Source organism: Anser brachyrhynchus, assembly GCF_964034855.1.
Source record: "Anser brachyrhynchus genome assembly, chromosome: 2".
Lineage (NCBI taxonomy): Eukaryota > Metazoa > Chordata > Aves > Anseriformes > Anatidae > Anser > Anser brachyrhynchus.
In genome coordinates this window covers 59,203,063-59,228,040 of record NC_137695.1, presented here as the reverse complement: position 1 = coordinate 59,228,040, position 24,978 = coordinate 59,203,063, and the positions used below count along the sequence as shown (strand labels likewise).

The 24,978-nt window shown below is 41.4% G+C and overlaps 1 protein-coding gene across 2 annotated transcripts in view; it reads right to left on the bottom strand.

Moving 5' to 3' along the window:
• Window positions 1-12,432: 12,432 nt before the first annotated feature.
• The window catches only part of EGFR (epidermal growth factor receptor), a 158,678-nt gene continuing 146,132 nt past the window's right edge, over window positions 12,433-24,978 (bottom strand). The window contains exons 21-28 of one of the 2 annotated variants that reach the window (XM_080578600.1): window positions 22,699-22,854; window positions 21,787-21,862; window positions 20,396-20,542; window positions 18,341-18,438; window positions 17,212-17,379; window positions 17,069-17,116; window positions 16,815-16,917; window positions 12,433-15,771 (exon numbers count right to left, since the gene is read on the bottom strand). In XM_080578600.1, coding sequence (XP_080434726.1) covers window positions 15,395-15,771; window positions 16,815-16,917; window positions 17,069-17,116; window positions 17,212-17,379; window positions 18,341-18,438; window positions 20,396-20,542; window positions 21,787-21,862; window positions 22,699-22,854 — 1,173 coding nt within the window. In that variant the 3' untranslated portion in view covers window positions 12,433-15,394. Of the gene's footprint in view, window positions 15,772-16,814; window positions 16,921-17,068; window positions 17,117-17,211; window positions 17,380-18,340; window positions 18,439-20,395; window positions 20,543-21,786; window positions 21,863-22,698; window positions 22,855-24,978 lie in introns of both variants that reach the window. The other variant, XM_080578599.1, reaches the window with a different exon arrangement.

Here is a 24,978-nt window from a genome sequence, read left to right as displayed (position 1 = left end):
ATCTATGGATTCTACCATGGCAGAGCCTTTAAAAATTTGCATTTGAAGTGAACTAAATGATATTGTCTCCAGCAAAGCTGTATGATAGTAAGGTAGTCACAACTGCATCAGACAACAAAATCTAAGAGAAAGTAAAAAGTCACGTAGAATTTAGTTCAGAGCAGGAAGAAAACACTCCTATGAACAGATTATTCAGTATTTGTTTTTAGGTAGATTCTCAAACCCCATTGTAGCCAGTGATGGAAATCTGAACTCTATAACCACTTTTCTAAAACAGCTTAAGAAGGTTTATGAAGTGTTAAGGAAAAGTTTCCATAAATGAGTCAGAACGACATTTTGAAAACAGTGAGAGTCAGATGGTAACCACTGCTAGGAAACTGTCTGAATTTCTGTGTGTGTGCATACTTTGAAGAACTGGGTCCTAAGTGATCTGTTTATTTAAAGTCCCATTTTAGAAGAGACTTGCCTACTTAAAAGCCTATTCCTCTGAACTTTCACAAAAGGATTCACATTATGCTATACACTGTTTCTGATGTCCATAAATCTAAGAGGAAATATATACAAAATATATACACAAATATAGATTTTACTACAGTTTTAACTTGTGGATTTTAATTATCAGCTAGTGAGTAGAACTCCGCTTTTAAAATATGCACAAGCAATTAATGCTCTTATCACCAGCTTGGCGGCAAACCCCACTGCAGTGGGACTTTTTGGGACAGACAAGCTTAGGCCTCTAGATGAGCCACAAACTTGCCTCCCCATACTTAAACCCTTTGAGGAGCAAATGGATAGATACCCAGGAAAATAAAAACAAAAAACTGAGAATAGTAACTGCAGCGGGACGAAAGAACCTACTTGTGCATAAAGGCCTGCCTATGAAAACAAGAGTAATGGTCTAAACTGCCAATTTATACTCATTCCAGCCTTGCTTGTGCAAATGTTGCCTACTTATATTACACCAGGAACAGTTTCACTGAGCTTCTGTGGGACTACTTTAACAAGCTAAGCATGTATGCATGGCTTTGCAGACCCATATAGAGAAATTCACTCCAGTAGAGGAGGCAGATGTGCCATTAGTCATGCGTTAAAGACTTAAGTGGGACATAAATGATGCATATTTTCTTACACAGGTTGTGTACACAGAAATACATTCCAATAGCATTGTTAATGCTATTTGAAGTATTTTTAGAAGTGTTTTGCATTCAGTGGTTAGTAAAAAAAATAAAAAAAGAAATCTGTGCTTCAACTGACATCTTAAAGGAATATTTAGAAACTTTACTACCATTTTCCCTGAGGCCCTTCCCACGATAGCTGTAATACTGAGACATGGAAGGTTAATTAATGAATATTTGTAAAAGACTTTGAAGATGAAAAGCTTTTTTCCCCTTTTTTCTTTCTTTCTTTTTTTTTTTTCTTTATGCTAAACATGCTGGTGATTATGAAGGTGGGTTTTCTTATATCTTTGTTTTGCATGGTGCACTGAAGTGGTTTGCTATGAGTCCAGTTTGTTGTCAGATTTTCAGAGGCAATTTTACCAGCTCCACTTTGTGAGTGTACCGCCTGCCTTTTGTTATGCTAATGCCTCTCTCATGGGTTTACACTACCGAGGGTGCCTGGTGCTGCAGGAGGAAGCTAGGCTCAAGTGCAAAGTTACACACCACCAGCAACCACCGTGGACCAAATTGCAACACCACCCTGTTTGTAACATTAACGTCCATCAGAGTTTCCCCTTGACTTCACGAAACATGACCTTGCAACCCAGGAAGTGAAGTTCGTTGAACAAGATCCGTGTGAATAACTCTTCTTGTTGAAGGTTTCAACACACACTGATGTTCCTTCTAGACAACCTGCTCTAGGTGGCCCTTCTTGAGTCGGGGGCTGGAACAGATGTCCTCCAGAGGTTCCATCCAACCTCAACCATTCTGTGATTCTGTTCTGCTTAGCATAATAAATACTGTCTGTTGTGAGGTAGAAAAGATGTGACAACAGCTTTGCCACTGGCAAGTTAGACAAAAACCTTCTTTCCATAAAATTCCATACAAAATAACAATATTTAGGGTAAAGAACCAAGTACTAAACAACATGCATTACAGTCTGCTGTTCATTTGAACACAAGCGCTCTGCAATAACAGCAGGAATCAAGTCTAATTCTCAGAACTTTCTGCTGTTTTAATCAAGATACTAGCCTTTCTCTTCATTAAACTCACTAGGCCCTTCTTTATCAACCATGTAAGCTTGCACAGGGACTGAAGCATGTAACAAGGCAAACAGCAGTCTCCATCACACAAAATAGATTATATTTTTATATTTAATAAAGTAACTAATACTATTCTGCCAGCAATCTTGATAAGCATAATTTATTAAACTTTCACTATGTGAGGCCATTGTTGTGTTGGAAAACTTTATACCTAATAGAAGTAGGTTTATAAAACAGTTTATATAGGTACAAATATGTTTTTGGGCATTTACACATTTGAATATGTTTATAGCTAAGACTAGAGTTTGCCTTGAGAAGATGCAAATAGAAATTATTAGACTTCATCTTAGTCACTGCCAGTTCCTTGGTTGGTTGTTGCTTCATTTGCCAGCCCTGGTTCTGCATATGCTGAAATGAGTCTTCCCTATAAAATGCAGCTAAAGCTCTATGACAGAAAAAGATCATTAGAGAAAAGCAGCAGTGTTGCTAATTAACTTCGTGTTGAGATGGAACAATGCACAGAATAAAAATTTCTAAAGATATATACTTCCTCTCAATGAAAAACACAACACATTTCCCCAGTGAAGACCAAATTCACAGCTGAGCAGCCTTTTTAGCCCAACCTGTGTTAAAACACTAATTGTATAGTAATATGATGTTGAAGTGAAATGGTATAATTCTACCTCTTTTTCTTGAAATTATATTATACATTATCACTGCAAGTTTATCAAACACTGATTTCTCACCATCTGTGGGAAAGTAGTCACTGTCTATATATTTATGTTTTCAATAAAAAAGAGTGTCCCTATTATATGTCTCAAGTTAAATACTATAGTTAACTTAATAGAGGATAAGCCATAAGGTCGTAAACTGATGTAAAGCACCATTGGCTCAGTGGATGTAAGTCAGCAGGGCTCCAATTGGACCCCATTGCTTTATACTACCTGGAGAGCTGAAGCAGCTGCAGCAATAGGGAATAGTTCTTCTGCTTGGTGAATAAGAGTAAACCACCAAAAGTGTTTCAAGTGTGGCTGGAGCCAGGCTTGCCCTATAGTTTCCATCAGTATTGTTAAAATTCTGTCTGTGTGTCATCAGATCAAAGGTCTGTTTGGCAGAATATCATTCCTCTCCCAGTGGCTAAAATCTAGTGTTCAAGAAGTGTGTGAGAAAGAGGGCATGTATCCTCCTGGGCTAATCCAGTTTGCAGTAAACCTAGTTATTGATTTCCTGATAGCCGCTGAGTAATTTTTTGGTGCTTCTTTGTGTGAGAAAGCATAAATTCATGTTGTGGTCATTAGAGTAGTTTGGAATAGATGTTAATAAGTAATAGCAGTCTTTCCACCCAAGAAAGTTTTCTAAGTAAACATTTTGAATGATAACTTCAATACTCAGTAACCCAGCATTCAGGATGAGATGTCAGATATGAACTCATTAAACACTCTTTGAGGTAATATCTTCTCTATGTAAGCAGCTTATAGGTTTGCAAAATAGTTAATTGCATCCTTCAAGAGACTATGTATGTGCCTATGCCCTTTTCTATCTGCTGAACAAACCTCTTTGCAAGAAGTTAGACCCAAAGATCACATATCCAGCATCTCTTTGCAAAAGTCACATTCAGTAAAGGGGTCTGTTTTCCAAGCAAAATCTAGTAGATTTCCATTCTCCTCTGATGAAGAAACAAGTCCAAAAAAAAAAAAAATCTGAAGAGCACTCAGTGACCAAAGTCTGATACAAAATTTGAAACAACCCCCCACTTTTCTTTAAAACACCAGTTTCTCCCTCCCCACCAAGCCTGTCAAAGAGCCTCTGACATGTCTTCTCTCATCCTTCCTCCAAGTTCTCTCTTCCTCCTTAAGAAAGATGCTGTTCTTCCATCCTGACAACTCTTATGCAGCTACACGAAACCCTATTTTCTCCCTCCCTATTAGGTGAACCCACACCAGCCCAGTTTGTGTTCATCTCATTTTCCTGTTGTACTATACATTTTCCTACCTCCCAGGGTTGTTGTGAACCTACATTTTTGTTGCCCACTGTGAAGCAGCCAATGTCACCATGGAGGTCCCTGCAGGATTACAGGATCAGTTGTCTGAATGTGCCACTTCTAGTCTCCTGTCTCTTGACACTGGCTTCCCTTTGTAACCAGCTTGCTGGAAATCCTCCAGGCTATCCCCACTGCCAGCATCTCAACGGGCTCATCTCTTGCTGCATAATGATTTTAAGCTTCCCAGGGATTGTTGTCCCCTTGGGAGAGGTGCCATATTGGTCTGAACCAGCTTTTACTGAAGGAAAGCATCAGAGAAGCCAATGTAATTAGCACTCTAACAAGGATACATACAAAGATGAATTTGGCCTTAGTGATACCTCTAATAACTGTTGTTTAATGACATATAGATCACAGTTTCTCCTAGGAATTGCTTGCTGCCTGCCTACCTTCTAATATTGATTTCAAATGCCCATTGACTCACCATCAGGTAACTATGAAAGGTATATCTTGCTGCTGCCTGCTACGTAATGGGATAACATTCCCTTGGCACACAAAGACTTCCTCAGCAGGGGTATCAGCCCACTTGCTTACTCTTCAAATGATTGTCAAAATATAACAAGCATGGTTTTGCCATACGCCAGAGATATGAAAACGGGGAGAAAGCAGTCCACCTTTCAGGAGGAACACAGATCCATGGTCTCTTATTTATCACTTATGGAGATGTGTCTCACAGATCTGTCTGTTGCCCTCTGCAAATACAAAAGGTCCCTAAGAACCCCATTTTTGGCACAGAAGCATTTTGTTACTTTTGCTCACCTACACAGCTGATGTGTGATGGGAGTTAAGTTTGTTCACTTAGCACTTGATCTGAGAAAAATTCAGAGCCTCACCTGCTAATAACTCAATTTCAACATGCTTATTTACAACAAAACACAGATTGTCCAGATTTTTTAGGCAAATCTCCGTTGTGTTCTGAAGCAATAAAACACGTAATAGAAAAAATTGTATTAGCAAGACAGGGGCCAATATAATAATTTTTTAAAATATATGGAAGTTTTTACTTTGGAAGGATTACACAAGACCATGACTTTTCACCAAATACATGCTTATTTACTTTGCAATAGGTCGAATGTATGCTGGAATCTCCTCATATGAAGAAGGAAGTCTGGAGAAAAACTACTTCCCACCAGCAGTTCAAAAATCACAAGCCAAAAATGAACTTAATTTCCTTTGTCCTGACATAGCCTATCTGCATTATTTTAACTCTTCTTAGCATTATCTGCACAATATTGCTTCTCTTGCATGACATGAAAAATAACAGAGTGCTATGGAAACGGAGTACTTCACAGGAACATGCACAAGAGCTTTTGAGGGCAGGAGGACGTACACTTGTCACCAAGGAGTACAGTCATGTCCTTGGGACACACATTGCCATGTCAGATGTCAGATCTCTTGTGTATGTAATTGTACTGCATATCCACTGAAACTAAGCCATCAGAGAGAAGGATTTATTTTCCATCGGATCAGTGCAGCGACCCTTTAAAGCAGCAGCCCGTACTTAGCCTGGATTAAATGTAGCATGAACCTGTACTCTGAATGGACTGGAAAATAAATCGCCCATGCAAGCTATTTTTTATTTTTTATTTTTTTCTGCTCTGTTTGCTGGGAGACGGATATTAAAGCTATATATTTGTGTACGGTTTCTTTCTCTTCCAAGAGAGGGCACTGTTAGCTTTCCTTCCACTGCTTTCAACAGCAAGGGTCATTGCAGCAGCAGCAACATGCTGGCTGGGCACAAAGCATCAAGCGCAGGCCTCAGAGCCCATGCAAACTTCACAAGCTTTCTCTCTGGAAATCTCTGCTAGCTGCATTTCTACAATCCCCAAACGGTGGGGCTGTCCACGGGGGACAGGCTGGGAGGACCTCACCACCCTGCTGTGCAAGAGCTGCCTCACTGTTATGTTTCCATTGAGCCCAGGAGTGTTGGGCCTGGCTTGGCTCCGTCTCCATGCGCAGTGGCAGAGGTCACACGTTGCTGTATTTGTTATCCACCATCACTAAATTCACAAACAACTCCAGTGCTTTTGATGATTCAACGACTAGACAGAAACTGATACAGCCAGCTGTGACTCCTATTAACTACACTTTGACTTGTTAAGAGTGCCAGTACAAATACAACTAAATAAAATGTCTGTGAGGCAAGAACGGCCATCTCCTGTGTCATCATAGCTCCCACCTGAGAGGGACAGAGACCAGTAAAGCATACTGCAACCCATATCTATACTCAAAAGGAACAAATGAGAAGGAAAAAAAAACAAACAAAACCCAGCTCATATGATACTAGATACAGAAGACAAATAAATCACTATTTCTGAGCTGGTTTAGTTTCACAGGGCTGTAACTCACCGAAAGCAGCAGTCTCTGGGGTTAACACATGCATTAAGTGATGTCCCTTCTGCTTTCTTTGTAAAGAAAGAGGTTTTAAAGCAAAAGGCTTTCTGAAATACGAGCTCTGGTGATAAACACTGCACAGATGGTGCTTATTAGAGAGATTTCAGTTCCCAGCGAACAATTTAAAGCACCACCTAATCTCTATCTATATTCAGCTCCTCTTCCAAATAAAGAGCAGCAATAATCTATATTTTGGGCCTGGGGGCTTACTGCTGAGTGTATGTACTTCCAGGTGGACTCAAAGTAGGCCACCTTGACCCACAGGGAGGAAGCCCAGCCACCCCACCAAGCACCCTGTGCAGGATGTGTCTCTTGGTACCTGCAGTCCCAGTGTCATCGCTCCTGGGGGGTCTGCCATGAGTCTGCCTCAGGTGGGCACCAACATTTGATCTGAGCCAATCTCTGCCAACAAACATAATGCAATTTCAAGGAGGCTGAGCTGGTGGATTAGTAAGCGCCAGCCTTGATGCCACATGGAGAAACACTTTTCTGCTGGTGAGCCCTTTGTGTGAGCAGCATGGCTGCCACCAGTGTTGTGACAGGAAACCTGGCCATATAGACAGGAAGGCTTGGTCCAGCTCTCCCGTCTTCAGTGATGCTCTGCGCATGTAGGTCTGTCCTGGGTGCTGCAGTAGGTGGTCTGGCTGTGGCTGTGGGCCTCCTCAGAGTGTGTCAGCTCTTACTGGCTACCCTGGAAATTTCTTACATGATCTGATGCAATTGTTGCTTGTTCAAATGAGTTCCCTAAAGGTTTGCTTTGCTCTATCCCAGCCTGAGTTTAGGAGTAGTAAAGGGCATGGCTTGATCAGTGCTGCTGAGGATAATGATGAAAGGATATGGCAGAGACTTGCCTTCCTCTCCTATCTTTAAATAGCAATTTTCTTTATCTTATCTTAACCTATCATATCCTGTGCAGGCAGATAGGGGGATTACACTGCAGCTGTGTTTCTTTGGCTGTCTTGTCCTGTTGCATCCTTTGTCACTTTTCATGTTTTAGTTATTTGAATGGAGATCAGTGGAATTTCTGAATGCTTATTCTTCCCAAATATCCACACATTTCTATACCCACCCCATTCTTTAGCAGGGGAATTTATCTCCATCAGTGTCTCCATCTCTCTGGGTATTGCTGTGCCTTTAATTTCCTACATGTGAAATACATAGATGAACAGTTTCCTGCCTGATAAAGAAACTTTTGAATCTATCTGTAAGTGGTTTTGTGATCTTCACAGAGGAAATTGACATATATGTTTCATTTTCTTTTTCAAGTTAATAATATTAATACTAACATATGTATATACAGTCTTCCCAAGTCAGGTGATCACTAAAGAGGAAAAAAAACATGCCCCCAAACAGCAAAGATTTATTTAATTACTTTTATTAAAATAAAAATATCATGCATTAATACGCATTAGACATTTCTGAGAACCAGTAATATGAAGATTAAGACTACATCATTTCTGCATAAAATAAGTTGAGCTGGTAAAAATGCAGCCTAGTATTGGAAGGGACTGGATGGAAAGATGAAAATGAGAAAGGTGCTGTAGTGGCTTTTTTTTTTTTTCTTCCTGTGTACAAAGTTAATCTATAAAGACAGAAATGATTTAATTTACTAATGACAATACCAGGGACTCATCCAGGCTGAACATGTACTGTCAGTTCCAGCTCATCTCTTCTTTAATGTCTTGTAGACCCAATGTATTTTGCTCTGTTACATTTAGGACCCTGCAATTCCTGTTGTATGCTACGTGTTCCACCAGTTGTATAATTAAACACCAATATTTGGGGGACCCTGAGGCTTTATTTGACTGGCTTTGCTAACAGAATTTCTCTTTCTTGCTAGTGTCATATAATAATGTAAATGTTTTGCATGTATGTGACTCTAGTTGAGACTTTGACTTTTCTTACCACAGAGTCCTGCTGCAATGCTGTTGCACAACACATGACTACGAAATTCACAGATGGCCAGAAGTATGGCTTCATAAGCCAAATGTAATATGGATGAGAATTTGAGGGATTGCTTTGACTGTGCTTCTGCTTTTGCCATAAAACTGAAGTGAGAACCTGCCATGCATTTTGAAAGAGCAGCTTTTATTAGCGCCCTGATAAGCAGCACCTGGGCTTTCATATTGCACTTCCAATTTTCACAATTGTTAGCTGTATTATTGCTCACATTATGGAACTCCAGTACCGTATATGGAGAGAGGCCAAAGAGTCTTGGAGAGAAGAAAGGGTCTTGTTATTAGTTTCACTAAGCTCTGGATAAATCCCCAAGGTGACAACTTGTACGAAAATCTAAGTCAACCAATAAAGAACCCTTATTGTGAGTTCCTGTCTGGCTAAAAACCCTACAAGCTAGCCACTGATTTTTCTTCCCCCCAGATACAACAGTATATTACAATAGAGTTCTCCAAAAATTAAAAACAATTAAAAAGAATAATATACACCTCATTTTTTATCGCTCAATATACAAACAATCTTTGATCAACAGTATAAACTATTAAACCATATAAAAGTCGAGAGTTTCTTATTGTACAAATAGTGCTTTCATAGTTGAGTAACTTTACAATGCTGCAAGGTACCGTCTGTATCTATGGGTATATTGCTTGACAGTTCATTAAAACCAAAACATTATTCCTTATACTCAATTGATTGGATCAATACAAAGTAGCCTAAAAAGGGACAATGGATCCATAGGATCTCTGATTATCAAAATCACTCAACATTAGCCTTGTTTTATACTCTCAGTGAAATCAAGTCAAACATCCCATTAATTTCAAGAGGAACAGTGTTAGGAATGTAGGACTAAAAAGAAACCTAGGTATGTGAGCCAACCTTCCTACCATTGTAGACGACTACTTCACATATTCCCTTTCATAAAATATGAGGATAGCACTGATGGTATTTGAAATTCCACAGTCTTCAGATGGATTGTGAGAGGTCAGGAGGATGGTTTGGCTAAATTCCAGAGCGACTGGAAAAGATGTACCGTATCAGCTACATGGGAAGAAAACCTTCAGCAAGTCTGGTGATAGGTTCACAGCTGTGGTTTTGATTTTTTTTTCTTTTCACTTTATTAATTAGAAAATCCATTACTTCAAAAAGAAAGGTACAGAGAGACCGCAAAACTCACTGTGTCTTGCATCCAAACAGCCTCATCTGCAACAAAGCTGAAACACGTAAGAGGACAAGGGCAAAACTGATGATGGAGCACCAGCACCGAGCCTTGGCCAAAGGTATTTTGCCTGCTGACTGCAGTGGTGCAGAAGTGACGTGTCTTTTGCCAGCCAGGTGCTCTGTTCTTTTTTTCATCAGGAAACCTTTTTCTCTGATGTTACTGAGGGTTTCCTTGAGGGTTTCCTTGAGGGTTTCCTGTGGTACAGCCTACTGTCTCCACACTTTCTCTCCTTGTCCCCTTCATCTTCCCATGTAAAAGAATGAGGGATTTATGTGCAGTACCTCTTACTCATATGAATGAACTATAATTTTCAGTCCACCAGGCTATGGTAACACAGGTGATCTGCAAATACACACAACGCCCAAAGTAGGCAGAATGTGTGACAGAAAGTAAAGCCTATCATGGAAGTGCCGTGATTTCAACTCCCCCTCACAATTAAAGTAATACATAACCAAAAGTATTATCATTTTAAACTCTCACTGCCAGCCTACACACTTCCTCACATAAAAAGTAGTTATCTAATCATGTCTTCTCTTCACATCATTGTATTTTTTCCTGATGTTGAGCCAAAGCATAACGTATTTGTTTCTTTTTTATTGTGTCCTTGTTTAGCAATTGTGTTCAATAGACAACGAATCGAAATTGTGTAGAGGTCATAGATGTGGCCCTGAAGTGTTACCTGGTCCTGATATTTGGTTTAGTTTTCTATGGACAGGCCTCATCCTCCTGTCAAGCCCTCCTGGCACAGTGGCAGTATGGCCCAGTCCCAATGAATTCTGCAGATTTTCCCTGTAATGAGATGCTGTGGAAGTGGTTGGTGATCAATACCCTATTCCTTTAAAGCAAGAAAACAAGACATTATATCTTTGGTCCTAATGCAGCCTATTTAGAAAGCTACTTAAAGGTGTCATGTTTTTCTTTTATATAAACTTTCTATTTTTTTAAAGGCTCCTTATAAAGTTGTGTGTTGGAACAAAGAGATAAAACTTACAAAAAGAACACTAGAAAATGGGATTCCAATATAGAAAATTGAATCAGTGGTGATAAAACATTACAAAGCATTCTTGCTAAGTGTTATACACAGAGTTTGACACTTCATCAGTATACAGTTTTCTTCAGGAGGAGGACACAGGTACATTTTCATACTTTGTCCTGATTCAGACATTTTCTCATGGAGAAACATGGGGAGAAATAAAAGCCGGCATCCTGTAACTCCTCATCTGGAGAGGCAGCAGTCATAACAGAATATGTTGAACTCTGAATCTGAAAAATGAGTGCTTGTCTGGAAATGCAAAATTTCTCACTGGCATCCTGGAGCACCCCCAAACAGCCCAAGGACACCCCAGGCACCTTGTGATGGGACCTGCTTGAGCTGCTTGGGGTCCTGTAACATTTCTGCAGCCCTGGCTGCACCCTCCAGGCTTGGGGCGAGAATCATCCCATAGCACAAAGGCTGAGCATGCTGGGTTTTGCACAGGCAATCTCTGCAGAAACGCAGCAGACTTCTTTTCAATCTGGCAGCAGGAACAAGAGTGTGCATCTATCCACTCTCACCCACACCTGCAGGAACAGTCAATGGTTTCAGTGATGTCCTTTGTCAAATTTGGCAGCTGTCTTGGGATGGATTGGCTGGCCCTGCCCCAAACCTGGTGTTACTCTCCCTGCACAACCCCCTTCCTTTCAAATAAACCATGGGTGCATATGTTGTAATGCTGGACCTTCACACAGCCATCTGACCACGACCTGGGGGGACAGGGAAGCACCCTGAGATGTTCCAAAAACCACCAGGCACAGTGTCTATTTCCAACTGCTTTCTCTAGAAAACTCACTGTGCTATAGCCTGTCAGCTGGAAACAAGAGTAAGATCCCGCCCTCTAAGATGGATTTACCCTACAAGAAGTATTGCAACATGAAGGAGATTTCCCAAGCCAACTCCCTTTGCAGCAGAAGAAAACAACCCAAGGCCCAAATGAAGTAAAGTGCACTGACAGTGTACACTGGAAAACATCAAAGTAATGTGAAGACTTTTGACTTATATTTTCATATACTTAGCAGTTATTAAAAGTCTCCGAGCATGTAGTGCTTAAATTATTATTGCAAAAACAGTTCCTTGTTAACTGCTGCTTTATGATTAAGAGACACTGAGCCCTAACTTGTGCGTGCTGTCATTTTGCCTTCCATGAGAAATATAGTGAAAATGGAGTCTTTATTTTTTGGATTAGTAAGACTCTGCTAGCTTTTAACAGTGGCTGTGGCCTGTTACATTTCCCTATTTAGTAGCATTTAAAAAAACGGTATTTTATACCCGCACCTCCTTGGAGACAACAGCAGAAGTTTTAAGTTATTTTTGGATGCTGATTTACGTAAGCTCTCAGTGCATTTATGTTTTTCTAGTATTTGAAAAAACACAACTTCTGTGTCCCATTCAATAGCCTGCATTCTGTACAACACTGCATCAGCAAGGTGGTCCCATGACCCGCCCCCCCCCCCCCGAAACTGCTGCCTGACCATGTTTGCTTTTACAAGCAACTGTGATGTGCATGGGTATATTTGCTGTTACATGGTCTATGACCTGCAGTGGGGTAAAAAAAAGCCAACAAAGAAACAACAACAACAGAACAGTATTTCAGCTGCTTTTTTTTTTTTTTTTTTCATCTCAGTGACAATGGTTGGATACCTTGCTAATGCCTGTTATCCTACAAGTACCACTACCCTGTAACACCTGTGCCTCCAGCAAGAGCCTTGGAGCTGTGCATTCCCATCCACTCCCAGTGCCACTGTATCTGCTCCTCGAGGCACTGACCATTTATCATTTGCTGGCTTTTGAATCATTACCGAGCTGCCTATTTACATATCATGGCTTACAGGGTGCATATTTAGTAGAATTATTTCACAATTCAGCTAATCCCACAAATCTGGAATCTTCCTGTATGCTTGTACCAAGAGCTTGTGGTCCTAAATGCTCTTTCTTACTTTTCTCATCAGAAACAGTATATTCCAAAAATTATGATCTTTCAAACTTACATTTTTTAATATTAGATGAATTTCCCTCTTACTAGTAATGAGTCTCTACTGAATCCCTCCTAAATTACTTTAAAAGGGCAAGCAAATTAACCTTTATTAAATAATTTTCATGCTACATAATGCTGGTGATACATATTGCTATTTCTCAGTGGCTTTCTTGTTTTAGATAGAAGGTTAAATCAAAACACCAATACATTCTTCTGTGTAATAGTGTTGGAAAGATCCTGCAGGAGAACTTGCACTGTGTGATTTTCTAGTGTTCTGCTTGGAGACATAACAGATTTAGCAATCTGAAAATTATCCATGATTTCTGTTAAAATACATTTTCATTTTATTTACATTCCTCCTGGGGTAGTGGGTGGAGAGAAAAGCACTGCCTGTGCATACACGCTGCACACTTGTGAGAGCGACAGAACAAATCTGCTCTCAGGAATGCACGGAGAAATCTGCCCCAAGTTGGCATACGAACTGAATTTTGGTTATTGTCTTAAACACAAACAAGTAATAATCAAATACTGCATCTTCCATAGCGCTGTGGCTGGGACTTGGTCACAGTGACACAAATCTGTGAAACAGCACACCAGGACAACCTTTGGATTTTGACCAAATATACTTCTCTACCCCAAACTGCAGCATGGCTGATGAACTAGAGCACACACAGAAGTTACTAACGCATTTTCCACTGCATTACTCTTAAAAAGGGTCATTTCACATGACCACTCTTCTCCTTTACTCCTCAATAAATCTGTAAAACCAATGTTCTAAGGATTTTCTGCTTGATCCTGGGGTCCAGGTGCAATACTTAAAATGAAGCATGCAGTGATAGACTCAAATCACAGTGGAAGCACACATTTAACAATTTATTGCTATTTAAAGTGCTACCTCAAGTAAGTTCCCAACACTTAACTAGTTAATGGCCTTCGTACCAGGATTGCCAAATGTGTATTTGATTTCTGAGCTAATGATTTGATTAAAATAGCACTGCCAAGCTGCTTCTAAGTTACTGGCTGAATTTACACTTTGGGCCTTTTACTCCTACTACTTTCATAAGAAATGTTAATGACGGAGGAGTTTAAGTTTTTTAACAGGGGTCCCTCGAAAGAATAGCTGTTTCGCTTACTGTGATTGACACACCATTAACACACAGGGTCTATATACTATTAAGCTAAAATCCTAGCCTTGGCTAGTCTGCCTCTTCCACACTGATAACCGAAGACCAGGCTGGGTGTTGAAAGAAGCAGCAGGCGGCCCTGTGTTTCAGAAGAAGGCAACTTTTTTTGTCACTCCAGATTACTCTTCCTTTCCTTATTTTCACCGCTCCTCCTGCATTGACAGGGGCTATAAAAGGTTAACCCAAGGGAGAGGTATGATGAGGCAAATAGCCTCAGCTTCTGCCCCGGCCTGATGCAATTGGCTGTATTTTGCCTTGAAGTACAGAAAGTGTAACGCTGACACAACCCTTTTCTTTACCAAATTATATACAGGATGATTTCTGCTTGGAGTCCCTTTAAGAAGGGAAATAAAACTGCTTGGCTAGAGCTACCTGTGTTTCTTGCCCTAGTCAAGTTTAATTTAGTATAGTGCATCCTGTCTGTCTCACGAATGCTCCAATTTGCCACCATTTGCATTTCCTTGACATTTAATTAAAGACTGTTAAACATTATTTGACACTTCATTTTTCAGTTACGGCAACATTTAACAGTTTTGTTGAAGAAAGACATTTTGACATCTCTACAGCTTCTATAAAGTAGATCAGAAAAATGTCTTGTGTTTGACCATTAGAAAACAGACCAGTGAGCGCTTTATAAACATCTATAAACGATTCTGTGCTGAGTTCCTCCTGTCCGCTTTTAGCAGTAGTGGTCAGTAGGTGATGTGTCCTGCCATTTGCTCCTCGTGCTAGTTTTCCCCAGAGTGATCCGCCCCATCCTGCTGTGGACAGAATCTCCCATACGTCCCCCAGATGCACTTTTCCTGTTCGTGCCAAGAAGCAGTATATGGAGCCAATTTGTAAAAATACGGTGGTTTGGAATAACTTTTTCCGTTCCAGGAATTTTGGAAAACTATTTAGTAACATTATTTTTCTTCCTGCTGGTGATCTGAGCACCACATAACAGACCAGCAGTACAAGCATCTGATCTTGTAAAAGATCCAAAAATTCTGTTAGAAACATTTATAAAAATACACGCTGTAGAAAGGAATTTGACTGTACAATGTGTACAGCTCTCAAGTTCATCCCAGAGTGGCTTCTTACCATGCTACCATTTGAAAACAAAAGGAATGCATCCATATTTCTCCTGTACAGGAAGATCTTGCTCCATTCCAACACGCATCTCGGTGCAGTGTAGGCACCTCAGTTAATACATGGAAATGGGCAAGAAAAGACCCAAACCGTCCTGTCAGATCGGCTTTGCAGTTTCAGCCCATGCGCTGAAAAGGGAAGGTGTGCTTATTGATGCATTGTGGTTGCCATTCGCGCTGAGCAGAGTCTGTTCTTGCAGCAGCCAGGTGAGTAACCACGAGTCTGGCTTGCCTCGCTGCAAGAAGAAATTCTCTATGGTCATGCTGAAGCTTCAATGTATTCACTTTTTGGTGCTGCTACCCTCAGGTACTCTGGGTTTTCTGCCGCAGGAACTTTCAAGAGACCGTTAGGTTTTGTTTCCTTCGGTAAGAAGTCCTGCTGGTAGTCAGGATTGTCCAGATTTATTTGGTGATTACCTGACTGGATCCAGTAAGGAGAGCTCTCAAAGACTGTTTTAGCCAGCGGAGACTGGTTGGTGTTGAGATACTCGGGGTTGTCCACGGCTGTGCTGTGGGAATTCTGGTAGCTCGAGTCCGTGGGGAGCTTTGAGTTTGCTGTGAGGGAGATGTTGTTGTAGATCGGATTCTGGACCATCGCGGTAGATGGCTTCTTGGGCATCAACTGGTTTACATACTCTGGAGTTGAAAACAAACGAGATACTGAAAATGTAGACGTGTAACTAGTGCAGTCGTTTGCATCACTCGAGGTGCAGTTTTAACCAAGCTGCACCATGCTTTTCACATGCAGCACCTCACCAAACTTCCCAGCTTTGCATCAGGTGGGGAAGAGAGCCAAACGCAGCGACTGCCACGCTGTGGCACAAAGTGCACCACCTTGGAGTACACCTTCAGGAGTTCAGTGTTCAAAGCAGCAGAAGGATGACTTTGACCACGAGACTGCTAAATAGCTACTGCTGATTTTAGTGTTGTGTGGGTGGCTATGTCCCAGATACTGTTCTGAAATTTCAGTCAGGAAGTTTGGCTGCCAGAAGCCATTTCCCTTGAAAAATGCTTAGAGACAAGGCAAATACCTTGAAAATACAGGACAGGCAGCACGAGAGACTCCACATCTCACTTACATGCCATCCCTTGCAGGGTCTATCAGTCTTTTCAGCTGTGTTTTTTGGGGGAAGGGATAGAAGGTTGATTTATTTTTTTTTTTATATCAAAAGCATCATGACTGCTTAACCCAGCACCAACTCCTTCCACACTTTCTGGCTCACTCTACAACTACCATGCTGTAAGTAAATGGGAAACTGTGAGCTTCCTTCTGTGTATCAACATCTGAAAGCAGTGACACTACCAGAAAACTGTTTATATTGCAGAAAGTGTTTACGGGTTGAAAAACATTTTTACAGGCTATTTTCTGAAGTAGTAGAAAGCCTTAAACATATACCCACACACCCAAACTCCCCAACCTGATGGCACCATGGCAAACATGAGGAATCTGGCTTGTGAAGGAACTGAAATGAGAGGTGGCCAGAAAAGTATAAGAAAGGATATGCACATCCATTTTCACTCCTGCTTACTGAGCAAAAAAAGGCAGGAAGCATTTGGACTGCTTCCTTTCTCTAGAAAAGGAAGGGAAACAACTATATTCAGGCAAGAATCTTAAGGGATATAACCAAATGACTTGTGAATGAATGGCTCTGGGATGGACACACGGGAGAGGTACTCACCCGGAGCAGGCAGAAAGCCGTCATCTATGCTGTCCTCCAAGAAGTTGCCCGTTGGGTCTGAGCTGTACCTCTGGACAAAGCTGTCTTCCCTCACCGGGTGCCCCTGCTAGGTTGGAAGTGCAGAAAATCAGTATTAAAGAGACTGTTTTGAAGAAGCTGATTCACACAAATGATGTATAAATGGAGGGAGGGGAGTTGCAATAAAAAAATGATCTCACAGTGCTACTCCTTTTTTTACAAGTCACCCCACTTACCCCGTTTCTGTCGATGCAGGTTGTAGCAGAGTTGTTACTAGTAGCGCTCTTTTAAAAAGAGAAAGAGAGAAAATATAGGCATCATGAGAAACACTTCACTCTCAAATTGCTTTTTCTGTTCTCAGAGAGGAAATGCTTCCTACCAATGAACTCAAAAGAGGAGTCCGGGATGTAGAGGGACTGTTGAAGAAGCCCTGGTGTGGGACGAGATACTCATCTGCGTCCACAATGTCTTCCATGTCCTCCTCCTCCATCAGAGTGCGATAAAACTTGGAATCCGTAGGGCTGGGTAAGTGCATCCTTTCGTCTCCCTATGAGACAAATCAGTGTGAGAAAGGACTCGCAGGCTCCCTTTGAGCCCTCGTTATCCTGTTCTCTAAGAGACAAAGAAATTCAGTAAGAAGCCCAAGATGCAATATTTTGATCTGTTTATTTAACCAAATTTATCTAGAGTTTGGGGGAATTTGGGTCTGCAACATCTATACTGCTGTAAAATATCTGCATTTTTAAGAGGTTCAAACTCTGTTCTCCTCTTATGATTGCAGTATGTTAATGGGCATAGACTGGGACCAGTACTAAGAAAATATTGACTGGTCTCGAAATTCTGTGTGGGGTTTTAGCTAAGCTTGTTAAGACCTGGAAGGCAACAGTAGAACTTGGCCTTAAATTATCAGCATGTGTTAAATGCTAATTGCAATACATTTTCTCAACTCATGCTGTTAGTGAGCATGAGCTCTCACTGCAGAGAGCATCACGAACAGCTCAGCTCTGTTTCCTTTTATCGTCAGAGCCAGAGAGGATGTTCAAAATCTATTCTGCAACTGCTCTCATTTTCCTAAATGGCTTCCCTTCCCACATCATGTTTCAGCAAACACTTAACAGGAAATAATCCTTCACCAGCAGGGAGATAAACAGTCCAACAGATTCAGCTCTCTTATTCTCTGAAATATAAAGCTCTGTCATTTCAGTCAGCTTTTGCTCCCTCGCATCTATGCCATTTACGCTGTACCTTTTAGTTTCAAGTAAATGCCAATATAACAAGAGCTTTTGCTGCAGCACCCAGAAGTGGTACAGTTGGGAGAAATCATTTTGCCCCAGCAGGAAGCACACCACTAAAACATGGGCCCGTGGGGTCTGGCTTCTTTTAAGTGGAAAAAAAACATTTGTGGAGAACCTGTCCAAGCCAGGAATATTATCTCCTATGCATTATAAATAATTTTGGGCCTCATATTAAATGCCCATCAGACATGTTGCTACTGTTGGGTTTCCTACCTGTATAACAAGATAGCGTGGAGGGTCACGGGCCATTTTGGAGAACTCCGCGATCAGCTCACGGAACTTGGGACGGCTGTCTGCATCGATCATCCAGCCTGGCAGGACAGCAGGGAGAGCAATGCACAGTTAAAGTTGCTTTGGCAATCAAACAGAGAACTTGAAATAAAGCATACATGCACGGTGCAAAGAAAGCAGCTACCTGTGAGGGCTCACCATAAAAAGTTCATTTGCCAGCCACTAGCTGGTGTGAATTTCAGCATTTAAGATGCACACCTGGCAGTTTTGGAAGGATGATGGAGGTAGTAAAACGCCAATGCCAGCAAAGCTTTAGGCTGAGCTTGTCCCCTCTCTTGCTGGCCTGCCCCTGCTAGGGCAGGCAGGTCCTACAACATGACAGTAAGGAAACAGTCCTCAGGACAGCTAATGGGGGGCCAGCCTGGATCAGTCCAAACTAGGCTGCTCTGAAAAAGCTCTTGAAGGAGGAGAAGCAAAGTAGCTTCAGCAGGCGCCTGCAGACATACTGTGGTTTGACTGCCTATTCCTTAATGCACTGCTTCAGGAAATCCTGGAGGTCTAAAGCAGAAGCAACGCTTGCAATTTTCTGCCCTTCGTACTATATTTCTTCTAAAATTCAAAACATCTACATTGTGGGTGTTTTGAAAGATTAACCATACCTAAGCTGTATTTAACTAGTAAGTGGACTGTAACAAAAACAAATCCTACAGCTTAGTGTGGATCAATGCTAGAAGAGATTTCTAATACTTATGCTGGTAACTTTACATGTGAGATGAATTAGGAAACCCACACTTTCTGATATCAACTAACAGATGAACTGATATAGAGACTCTTGCATTCAAAACTTAAAAATATGAAAGGTGAAGCTTAGTTTGTCTGGGAGAACTCATAAGAAATAGCCTACCCAAGTTAATGGAGGAACGAAATCATAATATGACATCTGAAATGTGCATCAAACAAAATCTCATCAGTGGCAGTCACTTTTTGCTGTGCTGGATATATGATCCCCTGCTAACTTCTTCCAGTGCAGTTCTTACCAACTAAAGAAATCCTTCTCACTTTCAGACACAATAGACCTTTTGGAAGTGTGCTGCTGTGGCAGAAGTAGCATCTAGTATTTCTGAATTTATCTATTAATTGCATATGTTTGAATATTGTTTATTAAAAAAAATGTTGTGTAAATAACTTTGGATGGAGCTGCCCTGCTTCACAAAAGCTCAGCCTCCCAAGGAGGTGCTGTAGTTCAGTGCTTTCAAAGACCTAGGGCAGGAACGCTGCAAACTGGGGGGCTGAGGTGTCAGTAGGGGTCAGCATTGCTGAGGAGGGGTTTCCAGGACAGTGCTTTTGGATCTGGGTGCTGCTGATGGACACAGATAGATCCAGTTCCTGCTCACCTCAGTGAGCGCAGGGATAGGGCTCTTCTTGTGCAGTGCCTGTCCCAACACAGCAATGTGCAGGTGCTCCAGGAGTCCCCAAAAGTGTTGCACTACCGTGTGCTCATGGTAGCGTGGCTCCTATTTCAGCAATAGGTAGTTTGCTCCAATGAGAAGGTCTTAAATGCCACCTAGTGGGCTGCCTCTCAGCATCCTCACAAACAGTAGTGAGCAGGGATGCAGCCCAGCCCGGGCTTAGGGGATATGTAGAAAGCAAGGTAATAATCTGACATTCTAGCAGCTGACATAGATGAAAAACGGGATTGGGATTCAGAAGCCCTTTGCTGTGCCCTATCTGGTCAAAAAGTGCTTCAGAGACACCCTACCTCTTGTGCTATTTTACTGCAACAGTTGTGTGCTGAAAAGAAGCAATTGAAAAAACGGGGAAGAAATCAGATGAGGAACTCAGGATCTTGAAGTGCATCTGCCAGTGCTGTGGTGTCTATGCTCATGGCACTCATCTTGTAAAAGGAGCACACAATCTTTTTCACATAACCATATTTCCATGCTGTTGCCAAGAATTCAGCGTATAGAAATATGATATAATGAAAGCAACAGTGCCACTTTGAGCTTAGAGGAGTACCCACAAACCATCTGAACTCACATTTGACCATGATCATGTACACATCGATGGTACAGATGGGGGGCTGGGGCAAACGCTCGCCCTTCTCCAAGACAGAGGAGATTTCACTAGCAGGGATCCCATCGTAGGGCTTGGACCCAAATGTCATCAGCTCCCAAACTGTCACACCTGCAGGGGGAAAGAAGAAGACAATGACAGAGGTTTTGTGGGAGTCAGGATGCCTGGCTGGGCGCAGAGAGGCAGCAGGAGTGTGTCTGCCTGTGAGAGTCAGATCCCCATCCAGAAAAAGCATTTTCTGCCATGATTTTAAAGAGAGACAAATTAATAAAACAGGTTGAAATCATACTTTTTTTTTTTTTTTTTAAGTCTCAACTAGTATGTTAGTGTTGAACGTCCCACAGACTTCCCAGAGCCACAGAAAGGAAATACAGGTTATCAACTCCTGACTCAAGCCTAGGAGGTGGTTTTAAAAATGGAAGTTGTCTTTTTGTTTAAAATTATCTCTTTGGAGACGAGCAAGAGCAGTTGTTGAAAGATGTGTAAACCAGCTGCCTCAGTGTCGTTTGCTGACATACCACATACTCTGTGATGTAGCTGTTGTGATTGTCTGGTAGCTTAGGATACAAAACAAGATTTTGGAAGCCAAGATACATAAATGGATTAAGGGGAGCAGAGGCCTTTTTCTAACAGGATACAGGGTTTGACCATCTGCACTAAACATTTTCCAGGAGTATAAGAGAACACAGAGTGGAAATTTTGCAGCAAGTTTCTCTGAAAAGTTTCCTTTCAGCTCCTCTTTCTTTAAAGCTGGCTTATGAACTATACCAAGTATAAAATGAATTCTCTACAGAGGGTATTGCTTTGATTCCCTTTTTCTGTTGTCCTCTCGATACCGGGATATCCTACCACCTGCCCTGTGCTGAAGCACAGGTAGGTAAGGACTCCAAAACATTTTAGGCCACCACATTGGCCACCACCACAAAATAAGTTTCTGCTATCACCTGAAATAGTGATGGCAGAAAACAGTGGAGTTACACCGATTGACATTAACTGACGGAGTGGCCAATAGTTCTAAGTCTGCCCATTCATTATTCTGCTTCATTGTCTGTCCAGTTCTATTCCACATGAAGATGCTGAAGAAAAGCCTCAGCAGAAGATGACCACATGGAGTGCAGTCTCCTTCCTGCAGCTTCGGTCAGGGAAGGGCTCATCATGTGAAAGCATATTCTGTAAGACATCTTACACCTCACCATCACTCAGTTTTGTGGGAATTTTATTTCGTTGAATAGGTGATTTTGGCCCATTATTTAGGTTTAGACTCTCAATCTTAAGATAACAAAAAGAATAAAGGACGCTGCATAGTCACTGCAATTGTTCCAGAACATCCACAATAATTATGTTTTTAGACTCACCGTAACTCCAGACATCACTTTGATGAGTGTAAATCCGGTGTAAAATTGACTCCAAGGCCATCCATTTAATAGGAACCTAGAAAAATTCACAAATAAGCCGTAAGACAGATCAAAATTTTATCAGCAATATTTACCACCAGGTGGTGTTTAAGCTAATGGTTTGGTTGAAGAAAGGAAAAGAAAAAACAAAAAACCACAACCAGCTGAGAGGCAAAGCAGGCAACTTCTGAGTCTTTATTATTATTCTAATTTATTATGTTGAACCTGGAAACTTGCGGAGTTTTAAGTTAACTAGAAATCTTTACAATATTTTTAACAGTCCAATTTATATTTTTTTATCCTTCTCCTATTGTAAGGAATCTAGTCTCAGGCTGTATGATGAGGACTGATCTGTGCTCATATGGTTTCCATTTATGGTCTCTGCAATATTTGCAAGCAGCTTCTCTTTAATTTCTCAGCAGGATACATTCCCTCCATCAGCACGTAGTACAACATTGAAGGCATGTTGAACCAAGTCTGACAGGTCTTTCTTCTGCTATAAATACACAGTATTCCCTTTCTCTTCATAAACTGTACAGTGTTATTGGTGTTGGCTACATGATGAAGTCAGACAGGCTTTTTTTTTCAATGTTTTTTTAAATAACCTTGTTTTTTCCCAGACATTCTGGGTGGGAATTTCAAAAGCATTTGTTGCTCTGCTACCTCTGCTCCCACTGCAGTCACACTGGCCTGACACTGCTCTGGCTGTGCTCAGCGGACTCCCACAGTCTTCAAAGGCAGCAAGCTGAGATTGCAGCTGAGCCCTTTGAAAAGCCCACTCTCTTTTTTTCCTGTTTTTAACAGAAAGCCTCATGCACGAGCACAAACACCAACGAACACGCAGCAGTTCATCCATCCTCTGGTGCGTTTTACCTTGCCTCCCTCTGCATGATACTCCTTCTCGTCGGCACCAAGCAGCTTTGCCAGCCCAAAGTCCGTGATCTTCACATGCTGAGGAGTCTTAACAAGGACGTTTCTGGCAGCAAGGTCACGATGCACCAGGCGACGTTCCTCCAAATAGTTCATTCCCTGCAATACAACAGACCAGAGGTTGGCATCCAGCATACACACTTTGGGCTTTGATGCACAAACAAGTTGCCAAACTTCAGCTGCTCGGTGGTAACTGTATGCACAGCACCATTTACACACGTTAACCTATCCCTCGTTCAGAAAAAGGTTTGCTGTTTTGAATTACGTGATTCTGATTGTTAGGGTGAGGGCATGCACTTGCAGTTAGATGGAGAAGGTGGTGGCTGTGGTACTACCCTATAGTAACCTTTTTGTGGGTCCATATTCCAGCGGAGTCATAGAGAAAAAAGGGATGGCAGCGGGTATAGCAGGGGTTCTTCTAGAATATAGTTCAAGACACATAAAATCAGGATAGTGCTGCCAAATGAGTGGACAAACCCGTTTTTCAGCTGCACTTGTTCAACCTTGGTGACCTCAGGATAGCGTAGTACGTACAGTAACTCTCATCTGCCCTGTGCACACAGGCCAACCTCATTGGGAGCACTTAGATGCGAATGGCCTGGGAGGAGTTCAAGTAAAAATAAATTAATCCTTCTAAGTTACCAGTTCTGTGCCTCATTACCATGTGCTCTGCCTTCTCACTGCTAACAATTAGGCATACGCTGGAAAGGCAATAAAAGGAAAAAGGTAAAAAAATAAAATTCTTTTTATGGCTGAGCTCAGAGTTGCATCTATTTTCAAGTCCTCTTTGAAAAGGCAAGTTCTTCCAGTTTCACTGCCTCCCATGATTAGACTGCATTCACCATAGCATACGTGCTGTTTTGGTACAACTTCTCTTGAGGAAGAATTGACTTTTCTCTGGAGTGACTGCAGATCTCTCAGAAAGATAAAATGGATAATTGTGCTGTTTTGACTTTTAAGGCATGAATCTAACATCTGCCTCTCTGACCACAGAGATTATTCTCTGTTCCCTCAACTCCAATCTCTTGGTGTATGGAATCAAAAAGTTCACAATTTCTAAGTTTCCTGCAAGATCCTTTCTAAAAACCACAATTACTCCCAGTCGATATACTTCTGCTGGCAGTAGCTTATGTGCTTGTATTTTTATGAAGAGAGAATTAATAAAAAGTGCTTCTCGCCTACAAAATTAACACCAAAATGATCACTGTGATGTGATGACAGAACACTGGAGGGAGTAATTCCTTTCCAGCCTCCACCCTCTTCCTAAGCCCACTGTTAACCTGGACCACCAGCGAATCCTCCACTGCATTTTCTCAGCAGAACTTCACCCCTGCTCTAAGAGCTGCTCATGTTGCCAAAACAAACCACCCAAACAAACTGGCACAATGCCACCAAGAACATGCATTTAATTATACAAATATATCTTTAATGAGCAGAGCTCTTGAAACAAAAAAATCTTGAGCTGCCGACATAAAACAGACTATCTTAAAAAAAATCACATAATCTCGCCCCAGTAGAGCGAAAAATTTCCTGCTAAACATGTATTGCTGCAGAGACTTATTAGGACTCAAAGCTGCTGAAAAGCAGAATATCAGTTTTGCACTCAGCTATTTAAGATGCTGATAGCCAAAAGACTCACGCACATGCATAACCATACACCGGAGATATTGAACTGCTCATGCAGAAACTGCAGCAGATCTATAATTGTGTGCAGGCCTGGGATTCAAGCTATTTTCATCATTAAGGGTGAGACTAATGCGTTCAGTTACTTCACAGTGTTTTTACACATGGTGTGTATATACTCTGTCATAACATTTTGTCTGAATGACATGGCTGTGTAAATCAGTGAAAGATAATGTTTGTAAAAAATACAAGGAGAAATTATTTCAAAGCTGTGAAAACAGAAACAAAAAGCTTCACAGTGGACTTGCCTCCTGCTGGGTAGTTTCCAGACACAAATATACTTGCTACAATTTTTCTCCTTCCCAAAAAAGTACATTTTAAAGAGTCAGAGAAAGTCAAAATATCAGGCTTGACTTTATCAGATTAGTAACACCAGACTCATTGGTGGGAAAAAGCCATACACAAGATTTACGAGTTCTTTGAGGAGAACTTCAGCACAGAGCGACACAAAGGAGCATGCTGAAGGTCAAGCAGCACTGGAGAGGGTGGAGGTTGCTATGGGTGAACGTTGAACTGACATGAAAAAAATCAAACAGAAGC